Source organism: Fusarium tjaetaba (assembly GCF_013396195.1).
Source record: "Fusarium tjaetaba strain NRRL 66243 chromosome Unknown NRRL66243_c0000328, whole genome shotgun sequence".
Classification (NCBI taxonomy): Eukaryota; Fungi; Ascomycota; class Sordariomycetes; order Hypocreales; family Nectriaceae; genus Fusarium; species Fusarium tjaetaba.
Window position 1 is genome coordinate 72,686 of NW_023501524.1, and position 27,961 is coordinate 100,646.

Below are 27,961 nucleotides of genomic sequence, written 5' to 3' on the forward strand. Positions count from 1 at the left end.
TGCATACGGTACACCTATAGACTGTTTCTAATCGATGCTTGTTGAGTAATCTCCATGTTTGATTCCGATTCTCGTGACCATTGCCATGGGATGCTTAAAATTTGAACTCTACTGTATATGCGATATTTGTAGATACTTCAGTTTCGAAATTCTCTAGATAAATCAGTATCAGAATGACCACAACTGCGTGGCTGTGTTGGCGTCGTCAGTCATTATGTTACTAGGCAGATGAATCAAGCGCTTCCACCAGTTGCACGGCCACACGCAGGCTTTATCCCCCAAGATGACTCTCTTTTTTCCTTCACTGAGGCTTTTCTACCCTCTGACGATTTTCCGTTCACTCTTCAGAATCACTCTTTTTCTACCATCCACCACTCTTCCATCTTTTCCCTCCACACTTTTCATCCACTCCTCTTCTCCTTACATACTGCACCTCCATCCCTCATCCCCAGGGCAACATCCTTTACTCTACATCAAAACATTCTCTCATCTACTAAAATGCCTCCCTCTGAGAAGAAGTGGGATGCCAATGCTGAGCGTGATCTGTGCGTCGCTGTGATCATGGGGGCTCAGGACGGTGAGCGCATGCGCTTCAACTGGCCAAAGGTCCATGCCTCGATGGCAGCCCTTGGTTATTCCTTTACCAAGGACGCCATCTCGTAAGTCTCACCATACTTTCTCATATCTTTATCATATTTTTCTTCCCTTAAGGGCCTTGGGCCTCCCATCGCATAGCCATATTCATCACGGCCAGATACTTACCAGCGACAGTCAGCATTTCAGCAAGTCCATCATGCGCGACTTCAAGGGTCGACATGGCGATCCTGCCAACAGCGCTCCTACTGCTACACCCAAGAAGGCTGCTACCCGCCGTAAGCGAGCGACTCCTTCTAAGAAGAAGATCGAGAACTTGGACGAAGAGGACGATGATGCAGAGACAATGGTCGGATCTCCTGTCCATAAGAAGATGAAGCACAAGAACGAGGACGACGATGAGGATCTCAAGACATCCGTTGGTATCCAGGGCAAGCCTGGGGGTAGGTATGTTCGACTGGTATGCATGTCTTGATACAAATACTCATATTCTCATAGCCTTTCTCCTGCTGAGAAGGAAGCCAAGTTTGAAAACTGGCTCGCCAATGTTGACAGCGCTTAGACACTGCTGCAAGTCTATCATGAAAGGGCGGATATCTGAAGGGCTGGTAATGTCGAGGCTTTAGATGCTATTGATAGGGGGCGAGATAATAGGGGGAGATTTACAGCCCCGGAGAACTGGATTGATAGCCCTCGCAACATGAAATTCACTTTGATTTCCTACTACGCATCTCACCTGCACACCGATAATTCCCATGTGATACGGCAGTCATTTTCTGCTTCTTTTAAAGGCTTCTCGCGGAGGAATCCTCATTGCGACTTTCGACTTAGATCGCGATGCTCACTAGGTAGCTGTCCACCCATAGTCACTTTTTTCTCAAATCCAGTAATTTCCTGTTTGCATGACTATCGAGAAGGCCAATTCTGTCTGCAGTCACCTTCTGAAGGCATTAAAAGTTCGATTCCTAAGGTGTCATGTATTTGTCCTACGCAAAGCCACTTTGCTTTATGAAGGATGATGGACTCTATTCAAGGCCAACGTTTCTTGTTTCTAGATCTTGAATGTACGTAGTCTCTACTGTGTTGATTTTTGGAACGGCAGTAAGATGGTCATGCGCATGCGGATGCCTTGGGACGTGTATCAATATGACATGTTCTGCATGGCTTTCAGTGTCTCCAATCTTTCATGCCAAATGCTTTTCGTTACTCGTCTGCGAGTGAGTGCAAGAAGATTGAGACCAAAGGAGGTTTCTCAGTGAAAAGAAGAAAAAGGACAGCGAGTGATCATTCATTGAAAGTCAAACATCTTGAGGCGTAACTTCATGGCTCTGATCGCATGAGACTCGTATCTTGCAAATGTCCATGTTTATTCATTCCTGTTGGCATCAGTCACTCACACGGGATACAATGACAGACTGCCCAGTATAAGTCAAACCAAGCTCTAAATTACGTTGCCCTACCACCCAAACGCCAGTCCAATTCATTGCATTGTCCTTGTTCATCGTGGCCGTCGGCCGTCGAGTCTGTTTCCTTCGCTGGTACCCTTCTTCTCGGGGGCCTTGGTCTTGTCGTCTCCTTCTCCCTTTCTCTTGACGGCACCTCGAAGTGTCTGGCCTTGGCCAGCAAAGTGAGGCCTGTTGGCGTTCTCCTTCTCCTCTTCCTTGTCGGCGTCCGTCTTGACCGGCTTGATCTCGTATCCGAAGAAAAGCTTGTTAGGTGGTAGACGGAGAGCTGCTGGAGCACCATCACGCCTCCTAGGCATTCCTGAAATCTCCACCGTAGGGACCGGAGTAGCTGGCTTGGGTGTTGGAGCCTTGCTGCCCTTCTTGGCAAGCTTTTGACCCTCTCCGAGAAAATTCGTCACATTGCTTGTCACTGATGGAGCAATAGCGCTGTAGTTGATGGCTTGCGCCATGGTTCCTTGGTTGTGTAGCAGGCCTCCAGCAGGAACGCCACCTCGCGTGCTTCTTGGGGTGCTGGTTCCGCTCTGGCGCTCAGGTTCGACGTAGCCGACTGGGGGTGCGAATTCGACTGACACGTCGGTCTCTATCATACTGACTCCCATCTTGTCCGTCTCGGGCTTGACATCGAGAACGGCCACATCATAGACTTCATCGTTGTAGGCGAAATTGAAGACATCACCCTTGGTAAGGGTGGCAAAATTGCGGAAAGCCTTCTCCAGCACTGCCTTGGGATCACTAATCTCAAGGAAGTTGACGGATTGAGGCTGTAGCTTGACCATCTTGGCCAGCTCCAATGATGTGGTACGGACCTGGATCATGTCGCCAACGTCCATGCCAAGAGTTTCCATCATCTAGTGAGTGTTAGTGACAAGACCTTTCAATAGTACAGCGTCTCTCCATACCCATTGAGGAATGTATGCTCGGCCTTCCTCCGCAATGAACTCTAGCACACCCGCATGTGAATGTCTGCCTTTCTCTCCGTTGATCAACTCCATGAGCAAAGGCCACTGCACATGAAGCTTCGACACCTTGTCGAGAGCGGACGGTGGCAGAATTATCTTGGAACCGTAGTTGAGTTCTGGTCGTTCAGCTCCGGGGGCCATGACTAGAGGATAGCATCGATAGTATTCGTCAAATCGTTGCACAATGGGTCGTCGTCCATGGCGGGCCATGTTGTAGAGGTGGTCGGGGTTAGCGGGGTCAAACCCACCGCCGAAGCCTGAATACTGCGTGTCCTTTAGCGAACCGAATTATAAGACGAGGCATGATGGCTTACCATGGCGACAATAGTTCGTTGGTTCGCAGTCGCTTTAGGGATCTCGTGAGTGCAGGACTTGAAGATATAGGCGGTCAGGAAGCAAATCGGCTTCCTTGAAAAGATGCGCTGTTTTCTTACGCTTCTGAAAAGAAACGTGCGTCTTAAGTAGTCGGAGGGAGGATGGTGGTGATTCACAGTTGCGAGGTTGAAATGTTTACAGGATGAGCTTCCATCAACTTTCGTTGAAGATCCAAAGCCACAGGTAACGTGGGGCCCGTGGAGGCTACAGAGGCAGCTCTTGATGACGCAGTTTGGTTTGTCAGGGACTCGGGCAAAGGCACTAGGTACGGGGTAGGTAGTACAGTGCTATACCATTTAGATAGCTTAATAAGGCACCTCACTTGTTTTTAAAACATTTAATTCCAAACTCAAAATAAAAAAAAGTATAAAAAAAACTCTGATAAGTACTCAAACACATGTGGTACTGAATTTAAAGCCCTGCTATTGCTATTAATTGTACTGCCGATTGTCCCTACTTAAGACAGGTACTTGATAAGGTACTGTATGTCCTCCCAAGTTCAGGTACCCGTCAACTAACATCAGCCCGGTGGAGCTGATTGCCCCAACCAGAATAGCGAGTTCTGGAATCCATGCTCAAAAGTCTAAAACATACATATAAGCTCCATCAAGCTTTCTTCATCTTTTCACTTTGCATGCCCAATTTAAGCAATCCTCACTTTGACTAATACCCTGCTAATCCCCATACTCTTGGCACTCAACAAATCAATCAATAGTGGCCATGGCGTCACGATATTCGGCAGCGCGGCCGAAGCGCGACGGCGAGAACTTTGCGCGTACCCATCATAACGAAGACGGCGGCGATTCTAAGAGAGTCAAGTTTGACGTTCGAAATCCCTCCACGCTTGCGCCTGACGCGCGCGAAGAAGATGCTATCCTCGATGCCGATGTCATTGGTGTATCTGGAGCTACGAAGCGTGGAGCTGTCAACCTCGACGGTTATGATAGTGATTCAGATAACGAAACCTTCAATGCACGCGCCGAGAACCGCAAGCGAGGCAAAGTCGACATTCTTGAACAGCTCGACAATTACGACGCCACCAATCATGACCCTTCAGCACCAGGTACTGCGGCTGGTGATGATGATGACGACGACGATGACGACGATATGTTTGCTGCGGACGATGCTGGTGGGGAAAAGGAGATCCCCGAGGAGGGAGACTTCGATAAAAATGGTCGCAAGAAGGACAAAGTTCGGTTCCTGGATGCGGATAAAATCGAAGGCGTGGAGAACACCAGCAGAGACAAGGGAGGCATCCGACTCGACGATGAAAGCAGCGACGACGAGGCAGATATAGACCTAGCCATACAAGAAGAGGGCATCGATGAAGAGGTCGGGGCTGGAGGTCTCAAGAAGAACGCCCCCAAAGTCGAAGCATTCAACCTGAAGCAAGAAATGGAAGAGGGTCAATTCGACCAAGATGGCAACTACGTTCGCAAAGGCGGCGACCCTGACGCCGTACACGACAACTGGTTGGAAGGTCTCAGTAAGAAGGAGATGAGAAAGGCAGCTGCCGCGCATGAGAAGCGCGAGGCTGAGGCGCGAAAGCAACGCCTAGAGGACGACGAGATCCTCGTGTCAGATTTGCTCAAGACTCTGATACTCAATCTCGAGCGCGCTGAGACGCCACTCGAGGCTCTAGCCCGACTCGGCAAAAAGCAAACAAAACCTAAAAGGATCCCGAAGTGGAAGCTCAAGAAGATGAACAAGGGTGCTGAAGGCATGGAGGTTGATGGCGGTGAGAACATTGAGGATGCGGAGCAAAAGAAGATCAAGGCATCAATTGATGCCATCACAGAAGCTGCAGATAAGCTGTTGAGCCGGGATCATGAGGAGATTTACGAACAAGAGAGAGAGCTCCTCATCCGAGCATATCGTAAGGAGACAGGAGAGGACTGGGTGGAACCAGAAGCTTCAGGGACAAACCAGGATGAGCAGGCAGCGGTGAAGCCGGGAACAATGTGGGAGTTCCGATGGATAGACGGACGCGATGGAAACGGCAGTCAAGGGCCATATGACGGGGCCACAATGAAGGCGTGGAAGGATGCTGGGTACTTCCCAGAGGGAGCGGTCGAGTTCCGAGCGGTTGAGGAGGGCCGCGAGTGGTCTTTACATGTCGATGCTTTTGAGTGAAGGCATGACAACGGGATGGGATGTCAGCCGAGAAACAAACTTAAGGTAGTGCGGGCTGAACAGATATCTGGTGTGGCCCAGCCCCTGTCTCTATCGCAGAATGATTGGCAACGAGCGAGTCTCAGCTTAAAAGGGCATCTGCAGCGGCCTTTCCCATGTTCCGGAGATGGACATCCGCTGGCTCATGTTCTTGTATGGATGCTCTTACAACCAGTCATATGTGTACAGGGTCAAGAACAAAACGGGCTGTAAGTGGGCGTTTCAACCCCCGACGACATGATGGTGAGTGGATCCCGTTTCACGTCAAGTACCTACAGCCTGCACGGGAAAGACTGCATGGCACAGCTAGCTTCGGGTCTGCGGCTCCGGATCTGAAGACAATATTGAAAATCAAGTTATCTTATTAGATGGACACGGTCGCGATGATCATGAGGCCCGACGAGGCTTGGCCGCTGACTGGGTCATGTTTCCACAAAGGTCAAGGGTCGAGAATCATGATGGTGCATGATGGTGCCGCGGGAAGATGACGAAAGAGGGAAGCTAAATGCCAAAAAAGACCACCAAAGGTTTGGAAAGACCCATGATAGATGGACATGATAGGGCATACTGTGGCAGGTCGTTCCTGGGGATCCCGAAGTGCGCCGGGAACGGGTGAGGCCGGGCGAGTGGGATCTCGAAAAAGAGGCTGAAAAGCCGGGGCAGGGAGTATGGAGTAAGATAATGGAGACATCTGGGGAGAATGATGGGGTTGTATGGGGTTATACGGAGGGACGGACGAGGTTGGAACCTACCATTTGCCCCTGGCATGCGAGGCTTGAGCCGATCCAAGCCCGTGATCCCGTGATGCTCCGGTACGTGGAGCGGGAGCCGGGGCGGCAGCCGTAGCCGAACGGCCAAGCACCGAGGGAGCAGGAGGTTGAGTCCCGGAGACGAACGGGCTAGATCGGAGGAGCAGGGATTGTTCGGGAATGATGTATGTCAGAAGTTGCATCTCAGTATGTAAGTGAATTGTAAGGGTTCGGGATCTATTCGACGACGAGTTTTTGTACGTAACATGATGAGGGCCTATGTGGGCTTGGCCTTGAAATCATGTCGATCAAGGTAAGGTATCTCGGCATTGTTGCTATCAGTAGTATTGGGTGATTCGAGTAATGCCAGAAGGATCGATATCATGAACTGATATTGCAATGCGTATGTATCTTTGGACGTGCTGTACTGGATGTAGCTAGTCCAGGTCCATGTCAGATTAGCACTGGATTCGCTCAAGGATCACGGTGGAGGATAGGAAGAGACAGGGCAGGGGTTCGGTCAGCCCCGGTGGACTCAGGTCAGGAGAGGTTCGATCTCAGGCGAGGAATCTCGGTGAGATTTCAAGATAGATACATAATGACAGTCAGTATCGACGAATATGAGACCATAAGGGTCCGTGATTTTATGGGATTGTAGGCACGATGTGATAGGGCTCTGGCAGATTCAGGGTCTCCATTTTTGGTGATTGGAAACAGATGCTGGACACACCCAGGGGTCTCGACAAAGGCCCGATGTCAGATAAGCGGATTTCGTTTTGGCGATGGAATTGACATTACAGATGGCATGGCATGGACTGGTCTGATCCGATGTGATGTAGTAGAAGAGGACAACATAAGGAGAAGCGAATACAGTCGGTCCGCGGAAGCTCGTGGCCTACCAACGGGCCGACAGAGGCCCTGTTTTCGATGAGTTCATGTTTGAGCTGGGCTGAACTGAATTGGGTGAGTCTATTAGTTGAGCTGTTTTTGTTCCATCATGATACCTCTCAACAATTGTTACCTCACCGAAAGAGAGGTGAGGGTAGCGTGAAATAGTACGAGGTCAATATTGGCTACCCTATTGCTTAGATTTTGGAGACAGGCATATCTAGCTAAAGCTGGTAAAAGTAGGGCATCCTTAACTAGAACAACTGACACGATGAGCTGCAACAGCTGGTTATAATCGTATTATATCATGTTTACATGTTGATATCGAGTCAACGCTCTGACTGAACAGAACCCCCGCGACTCAAAGACCGAGAACGTACAGCTCCGCCACATTGCGTAAAAGACGCAACACAAGCTGTAAAAACCCGCAGCTAGATTCGAGCGAAGATCAGGCACTAAGCCTCATTCAGTGTCACCGTCTCGGTGGTGAATCTTCTAGCTCAATTAAGGTGACTCCGGTATAAGTGGGCAAAGCATTGGATACGTAAATAGGAAATTAAAAACATTTGTCGTCGTGGAGATAGGCATATCGAAAGACGAGATGGAAACAAGACACGTTCACAAAGGATTGGATTCATACGAGAATTGCCTGGTAGCGAGGACTCGGAACCGTACGACTCGTTTGTGATCGGTGAACAAGGCGAACCGAGCTTTCAATATGTCGAGCGAGGGACGTGCATATTCATCGGCGGCGGCGGCGGTGGCAGCTGTTCACGATGAAACCAAGATAGAAGCATGTTATTATTATGGGTTGGTAAAGTGAGTGAGAATGGATAGGACAGGATAGGATAGGATAATATGGCGGCAAATAGCTAGGGGAGCCAGGGATTGCATTGTAACTTTGCGGCGTAAAACCTATAGATCTCATCGTACCGTATGTACAGTAAGGAAAGGTAGCCAGCCCAAGATGATGAGGCGTTCATGTCCACTATAACCGGAGGCTCCGGAGTCCGGACAGAGATGGGATTGTGTGAAAACATCTGATCTGATCGACAAGTGACGCATTCCTTGGATAATCAACTATCGAATTTGCTGTCTGTCCTGTCCATCACGGAGAGTTGCACGGTAGAATGCGGTGGCTTGTTCGGCGGCACCTACAGAAATATCAAGGATGAACGTGGACTTGGACGTGGACGGGCGAGCGATGGAATCAACAGAGAGTGGCACCTCATGCATGCATCCATCCATGGAGGGGTAGAAAAGATACATGGTTTTGGGAGGGAGGGGCATATTGCAGGGAGGTAGCTTTTCAGGGCATCACCCCACCACGAAGCTCTCATCAGTGGCGGGGTCTGAGACATGATGAAGCTGAGGGCAGTACAGACGGTGACTGAGTTGCTATCTATAGGTACCTAGTATTATGGATATGGATTTGTAAGTCCAGAGAAAGAATGTAATGCCTTAACTAAGAAGTAGAGCCATACCCAGCAACAAGGCTGTGAATTGGTCATGATGGCCTTGACTGACTGAGCTAACGTGAGAGAGAAAAAAAAAGAGCTCCCACCCTCTCATCCCATATTGAATGTTCCATTGGCCCCTGCTGTTATGATACACTAGGTAGTCTACTGTATGTACTGTACCCCCCGGGCAACAGGGGTGTATGTTCGTGGGATGATTGATGATGTGGTGTTGGTGGTTTAAAAGTGGGTTGGTTGCTAATGGTACGGATAGACCAGAGCATATTCTGATGAGAGAGCACAGGGAGGATGAGTGAATAAGGTAAGGCAAGGCAATCCAATGTCCGGGAATTCATATATGTACCTCTACTCCCACTCCCACTGCTCTTCTCTTCTCTTTCCTTTCATTCTCATCATCCTCAGCTTCATAGCAACAACTTCCACTACAAACTTCTTGGTATGTGAACAATTTACCCCTCCATCTCCATCATCACCATCACCACCACGCATCAGTATCATAACATGATGATGATGCATTGCTTTGCCTCTCAACTTCTCCTCTCGCCTCTCCACCAGCAAAACAGATTGTCATGTCATATCATATCTGCATTCGATCCAACATAATGAGAAGACGATACGACGACACGTCAATCGATATGGGTGATGGATTGGTTGGCATTGATTGGCATGGATGACACGGGCAAAGCATGGCATGGCATGGCATGGCATTGGTGTTGCTATAGAGAGGGGAACAGACGAGACAGACAGACAGACAGACAGACAGACAGGCTGGAGGGAGAACTCCTTTTGGGGCATTGAGCTCTGTAATTCAGAGCTCTACCCTCCTGTCTCTTGTCTCTCTGCCTCTCTGCCTGTCTCTCTCTCTTTCTAGCCTCATCTGCTTGGCCTGCCCCTCCTTTGCACCGACGTTCCAATTCCAATTCCAGTCCACACCCACTTCTAGTCTACTTGCTCTTTCCCTCCATGTGCTGTGGCAACCTTCCTCAGCAAAAAAAAAAAAAAGCTCCCTGTTCCACTCAAGCTCTCGTCATACAGTTATAAATTACCCCACCCCCTCTCTCTCTCACCTCAACCTCAACCTCATCCTTCTCTTCAGCTCTTCTCTCTTCTCCATCTCACTTCATCTATCTTCGTCCTAAGGATATCTCATCTGACTCTTGTCTCAAACAGAAACTACCATTTCTTCCACAATAATCAAAATGGCTCCCATCAAGGTCGGCATCAACGGTTTCGGTCGTATCGGCCGTATCGTCTTCCGCAACGCCGTCGAGCACCCCGACATCGAGGTTGTTGCTGTCAACGATCCTTTCATTGAGCCTCACTACGCCGTAAGTAGACCCCCCTGCGAGCTCGTTCGATACTACAAACAAGCTACAAACAACCCACTCCTCGGGAGGTTGTCGCTTTGTCACGACTCTTTTAAATCCGCGTCGTATTTCGGCTGGAGCTTGCAACTCACCGCACAACATCGTCCATAATACGGATTGTGGCGGGTCATGTAAATGGCACCGCGAGCTGTTGCCAGCTTCATGTCATGGCATGGTGCCAGAAAGCAAAGCTCACTCGAGCAATGCTTCATGTCCCACCAAGCTACCCCTCACTGCCCCACGTCCCATACCATATCACATTCAGCTTTGAGCCTCAAGCTAACCTCAACTCCCTTGCGCAGGTCTACATGCTCAAGTACGACTCTTCCCACGGTATCTTCAAGGGTGAGGTCGGTAACGATGGCAACGACCTTGTCGTCAACGGCAAGACTGTCAAGTTCTACTCTGAGCGTGACCCCGCCAACATCAAGTGGTCCGAGACCGGCGCCGACTACGTCGTCGAGTCTACTGGTGTCTTCACCACCATTGACAAGGCCAAGGCCCATCTTACTGGTGGTGCCAAGAAGGTCATCATTTCTGCCCCCTCTGCCGACGCTCCCATGTACGTCGTCGGTGTCAACGAGAACAAGTACGACGGCTCTGCCGACATCATCTCCAACGCCTCTTGCACCACCAACTGCCTGGCTCCCCTCGCCAAGGTCATCAACGACAAGTTTGGTATCGTTGAGGGTCTCATGACCACCGTCCACTCCTACACTGCTACCCAGAAGACTGTCGATGGTCCCTCCGCCAAGGACTGGCGAGGTGGCCGTGGCGCTGCCCAGAACATCATCCCCTCCAGCACTGGTGCCGCCAAGGCTGTTGGCAAGGTCATTCCTGAGCTCAACGGCAAGCTCACTGGCATGTCCATGCGTGTCCCTACCGCCAACGTTTCCGTTGTCGATCTTACTGTCCGCCTCGAGAAGGGTGCTTCTTACGACCAGATCAAGAAGGTCATCAAGGAGGCCTCTGAGGGTGACCTCAAGGGCGTTCTGGCCTACACTGAGGACGATGTTGTCTCTTCCGATCTCAACGGCAACACCAACTCCTCCATCTTCGATGCCAAGGCCGGTATCTCTCTCAACGACAACTTCGTCAAGCTGGTCTCCTGGTACGACAACGAGTGGGGTTACTCCCGCCGTGTCCTCGACCTCCTGGCCCACGTTGCCAAGGTCGATGCCTCCAAGTAAGCGTAGAGCGCTCAAGAGGCTGGAAGCAAAACCAAACCTAATCAGACGCGACATGATGACGATGCCAATCTGCCGCGTGTTTTAATGAAGCAAGGAAATGAAAGGAAGTAAAAATACCAAAATTAAGGGAGATTGTCGGAGGGGATGACAACGACTTTGTTCTCATCGGCTCCAGTTCCCTACTAGACAATTGATCTTAGTATAGCCGTGGACAGAAAAAATAAATAAATAGATCCATCCCTCTTGAAAACCGTTCATGACCATATGTGATTAATTTTGCCCATGGCCAGCTTGCCAACCAAGCTATATAAGTCTCTTGGCGGTTCTCGGGGAACCAGAAGACATCAGATCTTGATATAGGTCGTTGAAATAAACTTAGCCAACGGTATCCTAAGCTTATGCCAAGTTATCTAAGTCTTTAGGTTATTTAGGATCTCGACAGTGTCAGGTCTATGCGTCAAGCCATTGAGTTCAAGTCCTTTATTTTCGTTCCATGCTGGTGCATGCACACATTTATGTATGAATGTATGTGTATGCACACCTGACGAAATGGTATTTCCCTGTAAACACACCCTTTGCTGTTCCCTTTTTCTTTTTTCGCCAGATGCTCCTTTGACTCCCTCATCTCATTATACGTTGTCTTTCTCGGAAAACAACCCCCTTTTCAGCCGGAGAGTACAATAAATAAAGAAAAGTGAGAAATGTCATGTCATGACCGCACTCGCGACGTCCGAGGAGTAAGAGATGAAAATTGAACGCTATTCGTTTTGACCCGGGGATATCATAGTACAAGCAAAATAGGTAATATTGGTCCTTGCCACGCTCCTCAGCAGGGTGGCAGGTCAGGGGGCAATATGCAAACTCGACCTTGAGTTGAGTAAGAAGCACATTCCATGAGATGTGCACAATGCGAAATCATTTCGCTTAATTCGAGCTTCGTTTCAACTGGATGGCGTCTATGGCGCGCTCCCAGTGTTATTGTAGATGCTATTACACTGGTTGATGGTGAGTTTTTGGGTTTGGCCTATCGATGACTTATGAATGTGGAATCCGCAGAATCCGTTCTTTCGTCAGCGATCTTGATATAAGCGTCAGCCTAAAAGATTATTCGATGATCCTGTACGTGACACGACAAGGGAGAATGGCTTCATTACCGGGCAACCCTAATGCTGGCTTCATTAGGATCAAACTCCGGTGACCACTGGACATTCTCCTCCTGGCACCAGTGCCGAACAACACGCATCGACGCTTGGCAAACTTCCTCGACGGTCGACCAAGGCGTAATGTCAGCTCGAAGACGAGAGCTTCCTATGCCATCGTAAATGGTGTGAACCGCGGGCCAATTTCGATACCGAGTCGACTGGTGTGCAAAGAGCTCCTCCTTAGAGATATTCTCATAGTTGGCAGATGCCTTGAGAAATTCATCCACAGTGATGGCTTGTAGAATCAAGATAAGAGCATACATGGGTTGGCTTCGCCGCGAGTCACGGCGTGTCTCGTTCGTTAGATAATCCACCATCTTGATCAGGCTTGCCCAAGAGCCCGGATCAGATGGTTTATTTTGTAAATTTCGACTGACGTTAAGAAGGTAGAAGCTCGCCATGAATGCAACTGTGCTCTCCACGGCGAGTGCGTAATATTGTTTGCGACTCGAATCGGCCCCTCGTTTGTCGCCACTACTCGAAAGCTTGTTAAACCGCTGATTAGCGACATCGCCTTCATGCTTCAGTCGCCGACCTAGGGTGGAAAATCGTGTGTGTTTGTCAAAAATGGCCCGCGGGTCGGCCTTGTCACGGGCGGCATCTGTGCCATTGGTGGTTGGCCGATCTGATGACCCAACAGGTACAGGTGTCACAGTGAACGAGTCGCCGGGTGTATGAGCCTGCGAGTTGCTGGAACTGACTCGGGACATGGCTGCACCCTTTTTAGAAGGAGTCGATGGTGGTGGGAGACTCGCAGAAACCGAAGGCATTCGAGGTCTTTTGACGGCTATTGTATCGCCGGTATTGTCTGATGATGCGGGGCGCTTCTTCGCCTGGCTGATAGATGGCGCCTCTATACTTTCAGACCGCTCTCTGCGCTTAGAAGGTAGGGCCAGGATACGCTTCAACGTTTGCCGCATTCTCTTGGATATTCGTAGAGTAACAATCAACCGTTTCTTCTCTTTAGTACGGTGAGCATCACCATCCTGCTCCTCTCCGCCCTCTCCGTCCTCCTCTTCTTCATGCTCGACAGGCGCTTTCCTCGCCGTTGATGACTTGTGGCTTTCTTCGGAACGCTTCTCACGTGGTTCGTCTTTGTCTCGGTCATCTTGGGGTTTTGACTCCGTTGCTTTCGTTGAACCCTTTCTCCGCGATAGCTCAGCCTCTAGGGAGCTTGGTAATGTGGGGGATAGTAGCGCAGGCAAGCGTATTGGGGATTTTTCTCTGATTGAATCGTTCTTTGTCTTCAATGCCGGGGGTGGGTCCAGCTTCTTCGGCTTCGTTGCTTTGGTGGCATCCACAGCATCCTCACGCACCCGTCTCCTGTCGCCTTTGTCCGTTGAGTTTTGGCTATCCCAGTTTAAGTGAAGAGGTGATAGTAGCGGGGGCACGGACGACCGCGAAGCATTATCTATCTTGTTTGGTGTTCCTTTCGTGCTCCCCGGTGCGCCAGGTCGAACGCCATTGACAGAATCACCACGTGCGCGCCCAGCTGGAGAAGGATTGCGGGTGGCGGTGTAGGTACTCTTTAAGATACTGCGTCCATTGGGAAGCGACGAAGAGTTGGTAGGCTTGTCCCTTGGTGGGATATCGGATGGTGCCAAAGAGTCTCTATCCTTTCTGCGAGGGGGTTCATCGCGGCCTGGTCGCGATCGATCATCGTGAGAGCGAGGCATGTCCGGCCTGTGTCGTTTTTGCGATCGGTGGTCATCTTCGACGTTCGATGCACGTTTCCTGCTGTCTGGTGATACGGGACGAGGTGGAAGGGATGCGGGCGGTTTAGGGGGTAGCCTGAAGCAGAGTCAGTATGGGAGCGACATATCACCCAGGCAATCATGGGACAATCAAAGCCGCATCTTACCTCATGTCGACAACTGGAAGTTCCCTGGACTTTTGTGATTTGGTATCGGGGAGCTGATCCTTTTGTCGCTGGGAATCGGGCTTCCTGATCTCGGGTACAGATCTTGGCTCTGCAGATGTGCGCTCTAGGTCGCGCTTTTTGGCGCTGGGTGGTTCTGGGGTGGAGGCATCCGAGGTCACACCAGACGTCTTTTTGTTCTTGTAGTCACTGAGTGACAGCTTCTTCTTCTCGCCGCCTTTTGCGAGAATGCCCACGTCGCGAGGGACGGGCTTAGGAGGCTCGACACGCATGTCGTAGTAGGATCTAGTAAGAAGAACACCGCGATCGGCTTCCGACACGAGAGTCGAATATTGCAGGCGAGTATTATCCCATTCCTCAGGATGCTTCTGTCGGGATTCGCTGGCGGGGATGTGATATCGCCAGTCCGGGGAGTAAGAGAGATGATGTGGTTTCTCGGGCAGGATGCGCTGTGTGAGCTGCTGAACCGTCTTCGCCGCGGCTTCCATTGTTCATGGATGTCAGCATGCCGGAAGGACGAAGACGGGGATGTGGTGCGATGCGGTGCGGTACGAGGTTTGGCGATCGCAGGTGACGCGCGCGAGGGGTACGCAGGGAGGCCGAGAACGCGACGATGGAAACGCAGAGGAGAGACACAAATGCGATAAAGGACTTGAAAGCAGCGCGAGTCCCTGAAAATGGAGGATGCTCAAATCATGCGTCATTCACGACCGATTGGCAGGGTTGTCGCGATGTGATGGTGGCTGATAGTGGTGGTGGTTGATGCCGAGCGACAAGGCATAGGAAGTGACCCAGTCGCACACGATAAGGGAAGATTGGAGAGTGTTAGCGCGCTGGCTGGAGACGAAACAACAAAGCGGCGGTGGATCGGAGCCCAGAAGCTCTGTCCAGGCCCCGGAGAATCTGGTTGACAAAGAGAGCAGTGATGTTTATTATGCTGATCGGGCCGAATGAAACGAGAATCGGGTCATGAATTAGAGAAATAAGTGAGTTAAGCTGGAAGGGTATGGTCTTTTCTTGTCCCTTCTTTTGTTGCTGAGGTCAAAAAGAACAAGACGTACCCCCAAGTAGGCCGGGATCTAACTACTAAAGTTGGTTGGGGTCTTGGTTTTAGTCGGGATTGGATTGGATGTTTGAGATTTCCAATGCAGTGGGCAGTGACAGCCCGCCCACCTCAGTCAGGCAGGGACAGTGACAGTGACAGTCGCACTTGCAGTTGCAGTTGCAGTGACAGATACTTCATCTCACTGACGTTATGTGGCCCGGGCAGTTGACAACAGTCAGGAAGGGAAAGCACCACCCGTAGTGGATCAAGGGTACCTACTTAATAGAGCGAGACCTTAGCCTTGCTCTGTTGTACATGTATCCCTCCCATCTAGCAGTAGCTGCTAACCTAACGTTAGTAGGTGGGCTTCATTCCCGTCCGTCCCGTCCGTCACTTGACAGTTTCATATTCTGCTCTTAAACCTGTTGACTGCACTTGATCCATTCTCCCCTTCTATTTGTGGCTACTCTAATCCCTTCCCCTCATGTTTTAGGTTTTTGTGGCTGATATTGAAGCAGTTTTGTTTATGTCTTAGTTATGGCCTGTTCCTGAGCCCTGTTCTTCTAGTTGCAGGCGCTTATAGGATAAGCATTCATTAACATTACCGTACAGACCATTATCATGTCAGTAGTACGGAGTAAAATCCAGCAATATATAAAGTGTGGCTAAAGATATATAGTAAAGATAATAATTTTAGAATGAATGCATTTTATATAAATAGCTATAATATATATAATCTATCTAATAAGATTTAATAATATAATTTTATTTTTTTCTTATATTTAACTTTATTATATATTTTAACAGTAAAATATATACTTTATGTATCGAATGTATATAGTAGATACTTATCTTAATACATAGATTCAAGTTCGAGATATTCTTGTTAACATAGCGACATTGAGGTTCACGAAAGCCGATATTAAACTATAAGTGAAATCACGGATGTATTTTCTCCTGACAACAATGCATAAAACGCCGGATCCGTAAGGGTATAATGCTGCCTTGCCACCGTTGCCTCTCTCCTCCACATATTTCAATTGATGCCAAAAGTAACACCCTGTTTCTCTAATCAAGACCCAGCCCGTACGAGAAATCAGTTATACAGACAAAAGTGTTCAACTGACCAACATGTTCCATACAACTCCTCTAAGCCAAGTCTTTGCTCAATGGAGGCCGTTAACAACCAGAGGGCTGCCATTAGCTCCTTTGCGTCTCTTGCTCGAGACCTCTGGCGAATCGCGACTTCGGGTCTCAAGATGGCTGACCCTGGTAGCCAGGCTATCCAATTGTCCCGCAAACTGAGCTGGCACATAAGCAGCGATTTGTTGAGCGACACTGTCATGCCATTGCTTAGAGCTGAAGTTCTTCGCCCAGTCTGTCATCTGGACTAGCTGGAACTGGATATCATCGATCCCAGTCCTCGAGTCCTTGCGCACCTTTTCAACGTCCTGGGTCATCACAGCAACCATACCCTTCAATGACTTAAGTTCAGTGCTCTCTTCCTCAAGGCGTTTTGCTGTGTCGTTTTCCATCTCATACATTTCTGTTTTATTTTCGCCGACGGACCGCTCCAACTCTTCGATTTGCTGGCCCAACTTCTTGGTTTCATCCGTATTTCGCCTCGACGTTGTGACATGCGCATCGAATTCCTTCTTGTTCTCATCCACGCTTCGTTTCAAACCTGTTACGCGTCCATCAAGTGCCTGGATAGCTTCCTCTGACTTCAATGTACGGGCATTTGCCTGGTCAATAGTCTCGGCAACTAACCCAGAGGATATCTGGATCATCTCCGTACAACGTCGTTTTAAGGCATCTTCCAGTCTATCCATCTTGGGAGTGATCAGTTGCAACGTCATGTCCTTCGTCATGAATGCAGGAGTAGGTGTGGGCGTAGGGTGTTTGGAAGACCGTGCAGTGACTTCCGACATGGATTCCCTTAACTTTGGCAAGTCTCTAACTAGTTGGTTAAGCTCCTCACTCGGTGGTAGTTCTTCAAGACGGAGTTTTATATCCGTAGCAGATGGAGTTTCATCCAGGAGACGCTTTATGTCACCAGGAGGTGGCATTTCTTTAAGTAACCGCTCGAGATCACCATGAGGCGGGTATTTGGCAAGCAGCCGCTTGGTGTCCACAAGAGAGGGGAATTCAACAAGAAGCTGTCGAATTTCACCTGCAGGCGGGTACCCCTGGACTTTTGCCTTCAGGTCTTGGAAGCCTTGCAATGACCAGTCGGCGGCACTGGCCCGTAGAGCGTCGACGCTCTGCTGCAGAATGTTGGCCTTCTTTTGCTGTTCCTTAACTTGCTTAGTCAAAGGCTTTAGAGAGGTAAGCGTTGACAAGCGTGCCTCCTGAGACCCCTGGGTCTCTTGTATTTGTTCCACGGATGATCGCAGAGAAGTGATAGCTTCAGCTAAAGATTCCCCCTTTTGTGAGAGACTCTCTACAGCTGATTTTATGCCGGAAACGATACCATCTATGGTCTTTTGCTGTTCTCCCTGGCTTTGACATGTGCTTTGTAAAAGCGAAATATCTTTTTCAAAGGACATTTGTTTTGCCCCTTGACTTTCAGAGGTGTTTTGCAAGGACAGCATTTCCTTTTCTAAGAAAGCTTGCTTTGCGCCCTGGTTATCAGACGTGCTTCGCAGCAATGTTATGTCCTTTTCAAGGGATTTTTGCTTGACATCCTGATTCCGAGAGGCAGTTTGTAAGGATGATATGTCGTATTCTAAGGATTTATGCTTTTCTCCCTGCTTTTCAATGAGAGCAGAATTCTGCTCATGGTGCGACTTGGCAGCCTTGATGCCTTTCGCGAGCCTGTCTGCAAGGTCTCCTGTGTCTTGCTGGAGCTTCTGCATCTTTATGGGATCACACTGACTTTTGATAAAGTTTATGGTGCGTCCCTGCATTTCAACTGTTGTCTTGAGCTGGTTATGCTCAGAAGTCGTTGTAGAGGTAGCAGGCTGGCCCTTGTTGGCGGCTATCTTTTCTTCCATTGTGGTGCTGACGCCATCGAGCTTCTGCTCGAGCCGGCTGAACTTCTCCTCCAACAATTGGTGTTGCTGTCGGCCTTCTTCGACTTTATTTTCCAGAAGTTGGGTTTTCTTCTTCTCGAACTCGAGGCTGTCGACCAGTTTCTGGATCTCGCTATTATCTGGCCCCTGAGCGACTGGCAAAGAGGTTTTGAACCTGTTCAGCTCAGTCTGTAAGTAATCTTCCATCCATGCCTTCGTTGGCTGGTGGGGTTCCAGTGATTGTTGCAGCTCTGATGGGGAGTTCTGGAACTTTGTCGGAGAAGAAATTGCTCCTTCTTGGGTGTTGGATCCTATGGAAACCTGATCTTGCACGTATTGCTTCAACAACGAATCGAAAGTATCATAAAGCGTTGGGTGCAACTCTTTGAGTTTCTGCTTAAAATGGTTCTTTTCGGTCTCGCATTTTTGGGTAGCCTGACGTTGCAACTCGTCAACAGAAGGATAATCAAAATTTTTAGTAGTCGACTTTTTCCAGTCATGCATTATTTTCTTAAGCCTGCTATCAGCTTGGTTGTGCTGCATGCGTAGATAGGCTGCATGGCCGAGCAGGTCTATTACATGTGGCAGGCCTTCAAGTCTCGTGGCGCGTGGCTCGGCTGTAGCGGTCGATATTGAACCTAAATGGTGTATGTCAGCGATACTCTGGTCATGTACTTTCTCAAGACTTGTGCTCTTACCGCGATCACTAGCATTCGTTGACCTCCTGGAATAAGATCTTTCCAGTGGTTGTTTACTGTATTTACTGTAAGGCAACGCTCCCCCCTTCCCACCGCCCCTCCCCCGATCATAGTCTGCATCTCTGGAATGAGACGATTCATCTCGGCGGTGTGAGAGGCGGTCGGGGAATAACTCTGAGGGGGAGCTACCGGCTGGTCGGCGACCGTATCGATCGTCTCTACCAGCCATTGCGGCTCCGGTAGTGAAATGGAGCCTTGAGCATCCGTCGAAATGATGAATAAAGTGTTCAAGAAAGGACGAATGCCGTGCGCGCCGTTGGATGCGAATCGAAGGTGGCCCAAGGAGGAGGGTGAGAGGGTATCGATGAGGACTGTATGCGACCGGAGGAATTAAGGGGACCGAATAAGGACTGCGCTAAGTAGGTAGCACTTTGTACCAATGCACTTTGTACCAATGCACTTTGTACCAATGGGACACAAGACCAAATAGGTACTGAGTTGGGTGGTGATCGGACAAATAGTTGAGTGAGGCGGGAGGCAATCGCGTCGATGAATCGGTTGGGTGTGTGAGTACCTAGAGAGAGTGCGGCAACGCCTACTAAGAAAACAAAGGAGAGTTAGAGAGCCTCGGGTTGAAGAGAGAACAAAAGGAGTGAGAGAGGGGAAGGAGAGGAAAAGCAAAGCGAAGCGTGTGCATTGAACGAACGAGGATAGAAGAAGAGAGAAGAGGGAAAAAGCAATGCGAGGCGACACAAGAGCGGGAGCACGGATGTTAAGGTAAGGTAGTTAGCCGGTTCATGAAGAGAAAGGAAAACCAAGAAAAGATCTGGAAAAAAAGGACCAAACTAACTAATAAGGTATCCGTTACACCTGGACCAGGGCTACGCAGTGTGGAGTTCAGTTCGTGTGGATTATCATCATATGATATAGGTAGTTAGGTGGTTGCAGATGAATTTCATCAAATACCTAGGTAACCTAGGTAGTTTATTTGGGGCAGCTCAGTTGTTAAGTATAATAGACCCCTAATCCTCGCTGAATCACGGCCTAAGCGATCAGAGTCTAGACTCATCTAAGAAAGAATAGCGGTTGGTCCGATGATAGGTGGTTGCCCAGATAATTGACACTAATGATTTTAGTCTCTATAAAGTGGAGGGGAAGCATCCTCTATTCTCGTCATACGGGAGAGGACAGCATAAAACGAGGACGGCATAGGGGCAAGTTATCTAGGTAATGTATTTAGCATCTACAAATAATTATATATTAGATGACTTAACCAACTGACTCCTAGTGGAAGCCTACCTTGGGTACGGACTCGAGGAGATGATATGTATAACCTTGTTGGGTTAGTTGCTCCAGCAGCTGGAGCTGAATGGATCTCTCAAGTCTCAGGTAGGTACTCGCGTGTAATCGCGTCCATGCAGCGCTGTACCGAGTTGTGGAGTCACATGGATTGATTTCACAAGAGTGGATCACTAATGTGGCGGTGCGTACCCAGCACATGGCGCTAAGCGCTAACAGTCACCCTTAAGCGCTAAGCGATAGCCGCGTACTAACAATTTTTTGCTCGAAAGTTATGCGCAGGCTCGTGCCGTGCAGCTGTCGCGATCTAGCTCCCAGCCCTGCTCTTCAAGCTTTCTTCATCAAAGCCGTTGCCTTACAACTCAATTCCATAACGATCGCTTACATTACACTCGCGCATAACACGCGACAAGATGGCTGCCGTAAGTAGAATCTGCTCATACCTTGCGCGCAACCAATCGCTAACAGTACATTTCCACAGCCTGTGATGACCGTGTCAGAGTCCAAAGACCTTCGAGGTCTGAACCTGATCGCAGCACACTCCCACATTCGAGGCCTTGGTGTGGATGCAACAACCCTTGAGCCTCGAGCTGCTTCTCAAGGTCTCGTTGGACAGGAGAAGGCGCGAAAGGCCGCTGCTGTCATCTTGCAGATGATCAAGGATGGAAAGATTGCTGGCCGTGCGGTTCTCATTGCTGGACCTCCTAGGTATGCTCATAATCGCCATTATCGTGCTGCGCGCATTGACACATATGAAGCACAGGAAAGACTGCCATCGCCATGGGTATGGCTCAGTCTCTAGGCCCCGATGTTCCCTTCACAACACTTGCCTCATCAGAAATCTTTTCACTCGAAATGTCCAAGACCGAAGCCCTGACCCAAGCCTTCCGAAAGTCCATCGGTGTCCGGATAAAGGAGGAGAGCGAAATCATGGAGGGAGAAGTTGTTGAGATCCAGATCGACCGCAGTGTTACTGGGAGCGCAAAGCAGGGAAAGCTAACCATCAAGACCACCGACATGGAGGCAGTCTACGATATGGGTAGCAAGATGATCGACGCCATGACCAAGGAGCGCGTCATGGCAGGCGATATTATCTCGATAGACAAGTCTTCTGGAAAGATCACCAAACTCGGCCGATCGTATGCCCGATCTCGCGACTATGATGCCATGGGTGTCGATACCAAGTTCCTCCAGTGCCCCGATGGAGAGCTCCAAAAGCGAAAGGAGGTTGTTCACACCGTCACACTACACGAGATCGATGTAATCAACTCAAGAACCCAGGGCTTCCTTGCGCTCTTCTCTGGCGATACTGGCGAGATCCGGAGCGAGATCCGAGACCAGATTAACACAAAGGTCGGCGAGTGGAAGGAAGAGGGCAAGGCCGAGATTGTTCCTGGCGTCTTGTTCATTGATGAAGTGCATATGCTCGATATCGAGTGCTTTTCATACATCAACCGAGCTCTCGAGGACGACCTTGCTCCTGTGGTCATCATGGCCAGCAACCGAGGCAACTCCCGCATCCGCGGCACTGACTACCGCAGCCCTCACGGACTGCCTCTCGACTTCTTGGACCGAGTCGTTATTATCAACACACACGCATACAACCCTGAGGAGATCAAGCAGATCCTGTCCATCCGAGCCCAAGAAGAGGAGATCGATGTGCATCCCGATGCTCTCGCCCTTCTCACAAAGATCGGCCAGGAGGCAGGTCTCCGATACGCCAGTAACCTCATCAGCACCTCGCAACTTGTTTCTGCCAAGAGAAAAGCCAAGCAAGTCGAAGTCGGTGATGTGCAACGTAGCTTCCAGCTCTTTTATGATCCCGCCCGCAGCGTCAAGTTCGTGGCTGAGTCAGAGAAGCGCCTGATCGGCAACACAGGTGCAGTCGACTTCGCAGTAGGCGGAGCGGCCAGCAATGGCGATGAGAAAATGGATCTTAGTTAATTATAATGGCGAGCACAGCCTGGCGTTAAAAGGGTATTGGGTTGTGAAGATGGTAGACCTGAAGTGAGATGGACATCTGTATCATAGTGATTTGGGCGTAGAATGGGATAATACAAAAATCTTCAAAGAGCACTCAAAAAATAGTTTTACTCTCTCTCTACTCCCAGCGGACCAGTGATGACATCTCGTTTCAGAGAGGATATTTCCAGATGCTTAGTTGAATTCAGATCTTGTGGTGAACAGTGAGAAGTCCTGAGATACGAGGTTTCTGCTGCGAGTACTATAACTGGCAATTGTGCTACAAATATCATACTGAAGAAAACATGAGGCTTGTGCTGAGTATGTGATACTAGTAACAAGCCTAATGTTGGAGCGGTTGCTATAAAAAAACTATATACCTGAAGTCATGCCACAAACATCACCCTACTCTCCCAGTATCATTCACGGGCTTGGAGGCCCTTTCAAATCTTTGGGCAGGGCTGAGCATCAGTGGGCGTAATATTAAAGTGCTTTGAGAAGGGGTCATCAGTCGCAACACGAGGAACATGCTCAACAATACTAGCAATGCGTTCGGACTGTTCTGTACCCCAGAAAGTACTGATAAAGGCAAATATGAGATCCAGTCCAGAAGTGACCTAAGAAGAGTATCGGATTAGAAACATCGACAGATTCAGGGGGTGATCAGCGACTTACGCCTGAGGAAGACCAGACTTTGCCATCGATAACATAACGAGCGGGAGATACCCAGTTCACTCTAGGACCCATTTCCTTCATAGTCGCCCAAGCATTCTTGTTAGTCGTTGCTAAATGCTCATCCAGAACACCCGATCTAGCTGCAACGCCGGCGCCAGTGCAGATAGTCATCAATATCTTGACCTTGGGATACATCTTTGCAATGTAATCCGTGACAGCCTTGAGATTCGGGTTCCTCGCACCAGGGCCACCAGGAACAATAAGCAGATCAAGATCCAGGTCGTCGTTGAATGTATTGGTTGGGGGGATTGTTGGGAAGAAGCTCGAGTTGAACTTGTTCATAACCAACGGGGCTGTGCTAACAGGTTCAAGCGTCTCAGCGATGAGGTGAAGATTGAGTTGTTGGACGCTGAGCGAGAGGATCTGGAGAGGATCTAGAGGACCGAAGACATCGATCATGTCGAGAGCCTGGAATAGAACAACTCCAACGTTGCGGATCTGAGAGCCCGTGATGTTGGGGACGATGCCTGGAGTTATACAAGTTGGCTCAGCATCGCGCGAGTAGTAAGGAACATGGTCTTCAGGCCCAGTAGTAGTTGAGGCAGAGCTGGAACTCAAGAGGGCGAGGCCACTGAGAAGAGAAATCGAGAACTGCATGTTCGTGACGCGCCCTGATGTAGAGCTCGCGTCAAGATAGGTATGTTCTGTAGTTGACAAAAGCAAGATAGAATAGCAAAGCACACGCCTGTAAATGTTCTTGGACTACAGAGACACTCGACTATATATACTACCTGATATACATCCCAAATAAGTAAGACCAAGAAATCCTTCACTCAATCCGTAACAAATCCTCGATCCTCGATCCTCCGTGTTCTTCAAAAACCTTCTCAAAATTGCGCTCAGCTTCCTGCAGCCATATGCAGCTCCCCGTCTACCAGTTACAGCCAGTCATTCTCAAGCTTTCATCTGATTGAAACCTTTTATAATTCTCCAGAGTGATCAAACAATCCCTCCTAAACTTGTGAACCAATATCAAGGCCATCATCTTCCTCCTAGAGCTTACATAGACGACTTTAACAGCCTGCAGTGAGAGCTCGTTAACGATGGAACAATGCCAAGTTTCCGCAGACTATTAGCCAATAACAAGATCACCTTGACTCGCTTCAGGTGTGCAACCCTGTTCAATATGTACTCTGTCATCTTGATCCCTGAACCCCTTGTTTCCATAGTACTCATCAATTCCCTGATACGACACGTGGTAGGCCTAGGTGGTCATCTTGGCCAATGTCACTCAACAAGCGATCATCTCTCTAGGCTGGTATGGCTTCTTTATTTCATTCTCGTGTTTCTCGTGTAATGTACCTTCTCCAACCGCCTCGTCTCATGGGCTCATGATGTAGAGATAGAGACTAGTTTCTCTACATCTTCTCTCGTTCGTATTTCGTTATTACCACCTCTTGCTACTTCCATTGGGTATTCAACCACGCCAGTAAGCTATGACGTCCAGCTCCTTGAAACCATCTCTCTATCCGTAGAGAGTGTATTTTCCTCCCATGAACTCCTATACGCACCGGGGGACGGTCTTCCAATCCCTTTTGTCCTAATAGAAAACAAACACCGACCAAATCGCATGTCTATACACCGATACATGGCACGCATCGCACTCGATTGAGAAAGGGGGTTCAGATGCGCCCTTCTAGCGCAGCAAGTTGAGCAGCCAGTGCCTCATTTCCTTTCAGTAGATCCTCCAGCCATTCCGCTGCCATCGCGAGCATAGTACTCTTACTGAAACCGCCTCCGCGCAGGCCAGGGACAAGATCACACAAGTCGTCAAACCCTTCTTTAATCAGAGTGCGCCGTTTTTGTTCACTCTTTATGTGGTTCTCGCGCTTCTGTTCTTCTGAAAGATTCTCTCTCGACACTTTGCTATTGTTTGCTGCGGACTTGCGACGTTTGCCCCCAGCAACGTCATCTGCAACAGCCGAAGTGATGGAACCTGCACGTTCTACTTTGGGTTTCCGCCTCCGCACAGGCTTCGGCGTGACTGTCTCTTCTTGCGCCTCTTCATCTGGAGTATCCTTGTTATTTCTGCTCTTCCGCCTCTTACGCGGGGGCGTATCAGCTTCTTGCACTTTCGTGAGCTCAGTCAATCTGCTATGAGGGAGCGACCCCTTGGTATGAAGTGGGCTGCTGGGTCGCGTGTTATCGGCACTTTTACTAGGTTCGAAACATTCAAGAACTTTGAGTTGTTCCTTCGTCAAGGACTCGGCGGTTTCTTTCTCCGAGTTGGGAGTATAGCCTTGAATGCGGTTGAAGTTGGCATCAGAACCCCACTGATATTCGGCAGGCGGTGCTCGATGCTGGCGCTTCTCATGGGATCCCATCATCCAGTCCGGGTAATGTTCTTGCTCGCTTGCTGCAACGCTACGTCGATGGTCTTCCTGGAATTCTTCTATAGGTTGGTGTCGTAGGTGGCCTACTGGAGGTCCTATTGGGTGCCTCTGTACCGAAGTATCAATTCCGTTGGAATTCTGGCGCTGATTTGGGCCGTTTTGAAGCAGAGTGGCCGCCGCGTTCAGAACATCATCGGGAGTGTGTCGATGCTCAGTCTGATGTTGTAAATGGGAAGGAGGAGGTGGTGGTGGGGGCATCATATGGGAGCCCAATGGTGCCATGCCATGGAACTCGTTCAGACTATGGGAGAGTCCTTGGGCCGGCTCGCCAAGTGAAGATCCTGGCTGCTGACCGAATGAAGTAGTGGTTCCCATGAATTGCGGAGGAAGACCTAGCCAATCTTCGCTGAAATTAAGCCCCTCCCCGAAGGAGGGCATATTGTATTGGTTGGCATGGAAATCGTTGAAGAAATTCGTTAGCATACTCTGGTCGGTATCTGTCAAGAGAGGAGCTCCAGGTGCAGGCGCCGGCGGATCGTTGATCGGAGGATCTTGATCAGAGTCGAATGAATCTGTTCGGATTAGAGATTAGCGGACTGCTCCTTGTATTGGTGGATATGATGCGAAGGATAAGGATCTCGGCGAGTGGTTCACTTACAGCCAAAAAGCATAAAAGGGTCTGAGGGCGGCTGCGACGAACCCATCCTCGGAGCGTGCTGTACGGCGAGCATGGATGCGTCTTTTGTAATATGGGGTTTCTGGAAAGCTAGCGCTGCGCTGCAAGTGAGCCACAGTAGATGTATAATTTTTGGTGATTTGAAGGACTGAAAATATCTGGCGGGTGTATCTCGACTCGAGGGTGTAAATGGTAATATTTCTAGAATGTTGTGCTTTTTCGTTCGACATCAAGCGATCAGGACAATATCAAGCTATGTTCTGCCTGTCTAGCAGATGGCAGTTCAAGCCCACCAGGTTGATGGCAAGTGAGTACGCCTGGGCAAATTTCGATTCGCTTCAAGTGAAGCGCAAAGAAGCAAACTGTTGTATCTGGCCGGTATTCAGGAGGTAGTTGCTGAGTCGCGAGAGCACGAGGCGGAGCAGATCGATACGATTGTGCCGGCGAGTGGTTCGTGAATATATTATAGGCTCTGCGATTGTATACGCGGCATGTACGTTGCTGTTTTATATGCTTCTTGGGTAGGAGACAAGGAAATATGCTGATAGTCGAGTTTTGTCGCTGGAAGCAAACAGCTGTGAAAGGAAGTTGGAGAAAAGCCGTTGATGGTAGAGTTGCAGAGCTGGCTGCTTAAGCCATGGACGAGAAAGAAGAATAATAAGAGCGACAGGGGATCAACACAAGAAGGGATTTAGTCTGGACGGGGAGTGCATGTGCTAAAACGTGCATTTGGTGCGTCACATCACACCCGCAACCTAGACCTAGATGAAGACGAAGAAGGGACAACTAGGGCCCGGCATCTCCTGCTTCTTCATAGGATGGCTTCTATGCTCCTGGCCGGGAAAGGTTTAGAAAATTACCTTGTAGAGGTCAAATGGCAACGGGCCAGAAAAAGGATGTGATGGGAGGAGGGTTGGGATCGTGGAGGTGAGTGTGGTGGTGGTGGTGGTGGTGTTTAACTACTAAGGTAAAGCGGTTTACTGTAGGTAGGCTAGGTTGGAGGAAAGCGGCGGGAGCCCACCGTGACTGTCCTAGGTGCAGACTGCAGAGGAACGGTACGGCAGGTGGAACTTGGAAGGCGGACCGCGAGTAGGTAGTAGCTGAGACTTGTATGGAAGGTCGTTTTGTTTTTGGGGAAATGCACCCAAGGACCAGGCCTGCACGGTAATTGGACTTATTGGCCCATGTTGAGCATGTTCAGGACCGTCTTAGCCATGTGGGGTTGCCTCGGAGCATTAGAAGCACTCAATCTCCAGGTACTTTCTACCTCGCTCGACCTGATCCATTGCGCTCTAGTCATTAATCCCCCATGTTCCCCCTCCCCCAGGTCGCTGTGTCACCTGCAACTTTCATCGACGTCGACCAGCGCCTTTTAGCCTTTGCAAAAAGCTTGGTTTTGAGTGTTGTTAGGGAAATCAGATCGTGGGTGATGTTCAACGAGTCGAGTCGGGTCTCTATCAAAACCATAAAGTGATCCAAGCCCCCGCGCCTTGTTCAACAATTACCAAAGCTCTTTCAACACATTCGTCGTTACATCCCCCCCCGAGACTCCCGGTAGGGTAAGGTACAGTACTGCCCGCCCTGTAGGTATGGGTATGGGTATGGTATGGGGGGTGTTCTATGGGTCAGATCACCTCGTCATGACGTATCCGTATATCCATAGTCTATGGGACTATCACATGCTTGAACCCTCTCTCATCTTCAGCACTCCCAACAGCTCTATTCTGCGACCTTGGTTGACGACGACGCCTCATCTCCAGCTGTCATTCATTCGCCCAGCCAAGCCCTAAGAGTCAGACAGTTCGTCCATTCTTGATTGGCTCTGTTTCTGCTGCTGAGAGACTCGGGGATTCTAGTCACCTGTAGTCAGCAACACGATG

At 49.5% G+C, this 27,961-nt stretch overlaps 9 protein-coding genes across 9 annotated transcripts; 4 read left to right on the top strand and 5 right to left on the bottom strand.

The window, feature by feature from the left end:
• Positions 1-498: 498 nt before the first annotated feature.
• On the top strand, positions 499-1,156 carry FTJAE_12259 (uncharacterized protein; the record flags this gene model as incomplete). Its single annotated transcript, XM_037345286.1, has 3 exons — positions 499-659; positions 772-1,041; positions 1,093-1,156. 3 exons carry the CDS (start codon positions 499-501, stop codon positions 1,154-1,156), a joined length of 495 nt encoding a protein of 164 aa, XP_037200716.1.
• A 936-nt stretch (positions 1,157-2,092) lies between these two features.
• Positions 2,093-3,336, bottom strand: FTJAE_12260 (ubiquitin fusion degradation 1; the record flags this gene model as incomplete). The annotated part of the gene is made up of 3 exons (XM_037345288.1): positions 2,093-2,908; positions 2,960-3,283; positions 3,334-3,336. 3 exons carry the CDS (start codon positions 3,334-3,336, stop codon positions 2,093-2,095), a joined length of 1,143 nt encoding a protein of 380 aa, XP_037200717.1.
• A 778-nt stretch (positions 3,337-4,114) lies between these two features.
• Positions 4,115-5,527, top strand: FTJAE_12261 (LIN1; the record flags this gene model as incomplete). The annotated part of the gene is made up of 1 exon (XM_037345289.1): positions 4,115-5,527. The coding sequence occupies one exon, from the start codon at positions 4,115-4,117 to the stop codon at positions 5,525-5,527; it is 1,413 nt and encodes a 470-aa protein (XP_037200718.1).
• Positions 5,528-9,880: 4,353 nt separating this feature from the next.
• Positions 9,881-11,238, top strand: FTJAE_12262 (glyceraldehyde-3-phosphate dehydrogenase; the record flags this gene model as incomplete). Its single annotated transcript, XM_037345290.1, has 2 exons — positions 9,881-10,009; positions 10,207-11,238. 2 exons carry the CDS (start codon positions 9,881-9,883, stop codon positions 11,236-11,238), a joined length of 1,161 nt encoding a protein of 386 aa, XP_037200719.1.
• Positions 11,239-12,388: 1,150 nt separating this feature from the next.
• FTJAE_12263 (uncharacterized protein) lies at positions 12,389-14,807 on the bottom strand (the record flags this gene model as incomplete). Its single annotated transcript, XM_037345291.1, has 2 exons — positions 12,389-14,231; positions 14,302-14,807. 2 exons carry the CDS (start codon positions 14,805-14,807, stop codon positions 12,389-12,391), a joined length of 2,349 nt encoding a protein of 782 aa, XP_037200720.1.
• Positions 14,808-16,530: 1,723 nt separating this feature from the next.
• Positions 16,531-18,882, bottom strand: FTJAE_12264 (uncharacterized protein; the record flags this gene model as incomplete). Its single annotated transcript, XM_037345292.1, has 1 exon — positions 16,531-18,882. One exon carries the CDS (start codon positions 18,880-18,882, stop codon positions 16,531-16,533), a length of 2,352 nt encoding a protein of 783 aa, XP_037200721.1.
• A 1,906-nt stretch (positions 18,883-20,788) lies between these two features.
• FTJAE_12265 (RUVB) lies at positions 20,789-22,319 on the top strand (the record flags this gene model as incomplete). Its single annotated transcript, XM_037345293.1, has 3 exons — positions 20,789-20,797; positions 20,857-21,083; positions 21,134-22,319. The coding sequence occupies 3 exons, from the start codon at positions 20,789-20,791 to the stop codon at positions 22,317-22,319; spliced, it is 1,422 nt and encodes a 473-aa protein (XP_037200722.1).
• A 461-nt stretch (positions 22,320-22,780) lies between these two features.
• On the bottom strand, positions 22,781-23,669 carry FTJAE_12266 (uncharacterized protein; the record flags this gene model as incomplete). Its single annotated transcript, XM_037345294.1, has 2 exons — positions 22,781-22,954; positions 23,013-23,669. The coding sequence occupies 2 exons, from the start codon at positions 23,667-23,669 to the stop codon at positions 22,781-22,783; spliced, it is 831 nt and encodes a 276-aa protein (XP_037200723.1).
• A 1,025-nt stretch (positions 23,670-24,694) lies between these two features.
• On the bottom strand, positions 24,695-26,136 carry FTJAE_12267 (uncharacterized protein; the record flags this gene model as incomplete). Its single annotated transcript, XM_037345295.1, has 2 exons — positions 24,695-25,977; positions 26,064-26,136. 2 exons carry the CDS (start codon positions 26,134-26,136, stop codon positions 24,695-24,697), a joined length of 1,356 nt encoding a protein of 451 aa, XP_037200724.1.
• Positions 26,137-27,961: the final 1,825 nt, after the last annotated feature.